The sequence below is a fragment of the Humulus lupulus genome, chromosome 6 (assembly GCF_963169125.1).
Source record: "Humulus lupulus chromosome 6, drHumLupu1.1, whole genome shotgun sequence".
Taxonomy (NCBI): domain Eukaryota; kingdom Viridiplantae; phylum Streptophyta; class Magnoliopsida; order Rosales; family Cannabaceae; genus Humulus; species Humulus lupulus.
In genome coordinates, this window is record NC_084798.1 from 25856437 (window position 1) to 25859522 (window position 3086).

General features: G+C 31.7%; 1 protein-coding gene across 1 annotated transcript; it reads right to left on the bottom strand.

The window, feature by feature from the left end:
• Positions 1–485: 485 nt before the first annotated feature.
• Positions 486–2605, bottom strand: LOC133781940 (peptidyl-prolyl cis-trans isomerase FKBP12). The gene is made up of 5 exons (XM_062221049.1): positions 2434–2605; positions 2296–2329; positions 2148–2209; positions 1591–1643; positions 486–800 (listed from the first exon to the last, which is right to left on the bottom strand). The coding sequence occupies exons 1-5, from the start codon at positions 2519–2521 to the stop codon at positions 699–701; spliced, it is 339 nt and encodes a 112-aa protein (XP_062077033.1). The 5' UTR covers positions 2522–2605; the 3' UTR covers positions 486–698.
• Between the last annotated feature and the right edge of the window lie 481 nt (positions 2606–3086).

A 3086-nucleotide genomic window follows, 5' to 3' on the forward strand; every position in this document is an offset into this window, starting at 1 on the left:
CTTTTGGATTATATATGTTCAACCTTTGAATGAAAAAAAAAATCAAAATTCAATACTTTAGACTTTATTAATATTTTGACTGAATTTTTTAAAATATTTTTAATCTCAGTTTTACAAGGTTCAAAAATATATGTTTACAATAGGGGATCCATCATACAACTAAGTTAAATAAAAATGTCCAAAATGGTATAGCTCCTAAAAAAAACTTATCTTTTGATATTGTGTGAAAAGGGAGACTAATGAAACTACATTTCTTTAATTTTTTGAGTTTTTGTCATTTTAAATTCCGAAAATATAGAAAACAAGTATTTTAAAATAGGAGCATAGAGTTTATTGGGTCTCACGAATCATAGTTTCTCAAATAAAGTTTCCCAACTATATCAGCAAACACAATAGGACCCCCTATACACGTTAGTTGGAGCACAAATGCCATGGGAAAACGTAGGCAAAAATAAGACTGATTAAGTAATAAATTCAGTCTGCAGTAAGATCAGAACACAGTGAACACATTTACTCAAAGGGGCAATGTTGACTTAAAAGTACTCATCAAGCAATACTCCAAAGATAGCATTATTCGTATCACATAATAGAGATACGTCTGATAGATAGCATATTCGTATCACATAATAATTTAGATACTTTGGCTAGAACACAAGTTGTTCTGCATAGATTTTTACTGTCCACATCCCAGAAAGTGTTCACTCCACCTTGAGGACTTCAATCTCAAAAACCAAAGAAGAATTTGGTTGTATTCCCCATGCAGGAAATCCACTTGGACCATAAGCATAATCCGGAGAGCACTGCAATCCCATCAAAATAAACATATGATGTAAGAAGGTTCATTCCTACTATCATGAATTTTCAATGTGAAATCAAGTTAAAGAAAAGTAAAAACTAAGAGAGGTTTAATAGCAGCACTTTCTACATCCTTGCACCAGAGTTGACACAAGGGAGAATTCACAGAAAAAGATATCATAATACAAAGCCGAAAGAGGAAGGGAATATAAATCAAATTGAAATCGATGAACCCATGGGAGCACTGAAGGGAATTGAGTTACGCAAATTTCATGAACATATTTGAGTCTGCTATATACAATTTAACATATTAACATACACATAGACAAAAAGTAATGTAGTCAGGACATTTACAAAATATATAAAACTGAGTAGGTGACTTCTATGGATGTGTTCAATACTAAGAGATTGCAAGATCTCATAAACTCCTGCTAATGCCAACTATGACTCAGAGACTATTTCCAGGACGAAGGAACTTCAGAAACAATGCTCCGGCCAATTTATCCACTGAAAAGAAAATGTGAAATAATGTTTTCTGAAACCAAGAAAATTATTTCAGCCTGCCAAAACTCAACATTTTTGGTACTAAGCATAGTGTTGGATTTGTGAAGTATGCACAAATCCTCCCAAAAGATTTCCCATTTTACCAAACAATTTAATCAAAACACTTCGATATCGCTCTACTTTCTGGCACAACCCATTTAAGTTCAACTTAAAATACTTGTAATCTATATTATTTGGTGTTTTGCACATCATAAAATATAGATACAATTATCATAAAAAATTATATATTACCCGCAGGCGAGCAACTTCTCCCACTTGCATTCCTAGAACACCTTCATCCCATCCTACAATTGTCAGCAAATTACAGGGTTAGAATATAAGGGGAGAAAATCTAAAATTTTCACATCCACGAAAGAAAACCAATTAAAAAATCCAAGATTTACCGAACCAACTTCAAAACATCTAAAGACGTAATGATTTGCAAAAACTACAAAAGAGCACTGGTTCATTATGAATTTTCTTCTAGATAAAAGTGGAATAACTGCAATAGTCCATCTCCAGCACTAAAAATAGAACAACACAAAATCTCAAAAGGGTTAATATCATTTTTCATTGTCTTCTCTTGTAACACTGAACATAGATTTTAACAAAATCCCCTAGAGTAGTCCAAAGTATATTTAGTTTCTAACTAAAACTTTTGTAAAAAAGAATAATTAAACTTATCAAACAATAAGAAAGCTTGGACACATTTTTAATAAGAGCCACAAATTCTTGAAAATGAATAACCAACAAGCAATGAGTATCAGCTTATTCAAGCAGTAAAGTACTTTACTTGTTTACTTCTTTACCTTTTATAACAGAACCTTGGCCAATTTTAAATGCAAAAGGTTCCTGCCCAGGATCTTTTGTGCTGAAAAAACCAATTGAAACTGAAATTAGTTAATTTTACAAAAAAATAAATATATAGTACCATTAAAAAAAAAAAACTATTCTTACCTCCAAAACTTCTGGGAGAGATCACCATTTTTGCCTAAAGAAGATGAAAATGAATATCAACCCCAATAACATGGATCAATTAAGAGCGAAAGAGAGATAATGATGTAATGGATATGGAAAAAGGTAGGAGTGGCTAACCATAACCAGTACAGTGAACAGTGACCTTGCGACCAGGTACTGGCTTGGGTCCAGTTCCAGGCCTAAGAATTTCCTTCTCAACTCCCATCGTCTTTTTTGTCAGTCTTTTTCTCTGTTATGCTGATTTCGTCGCCGCAGTTCTTAATTTAGGGATTTTGGTTTGGAAATTTTTGACTTTAATATATACTTTTTATCTTTCCGAAAACACCCTTGGCATGATGAACTGTTAGCGGTTAGCTGAGGTTGAGGATACTCATTCATTCACTAATGTGTTGTGCCCATCAACTAATCAAAAACCGTTTTTGAATTAAATTTTAGAATTTTATCCATAAAATAACATAATGAATTAAGATGATTATTAATAACATAGCCAAATTGCAAGTTAGAATTCCTTAATTTTGTGTTGGGTAAGTTGATTGAAAAAAAAAAATCACATACCTATGTAATTTAATATTAGATCCAATATATTTTAAATTAAAATAAGATATATGAGCCATGATATTAAAGTGAATAAATCGGTAGTCATTAGTGCAAAATACTATGTTGTTAAATTAAAGTGTTTATGTAATGCTCTGGATAACTAAGATCGTTATACTATGTATTTTAAAATAGTGCAAGACTTGTTAATCAAGTCGTTTGAACAATAATGTATT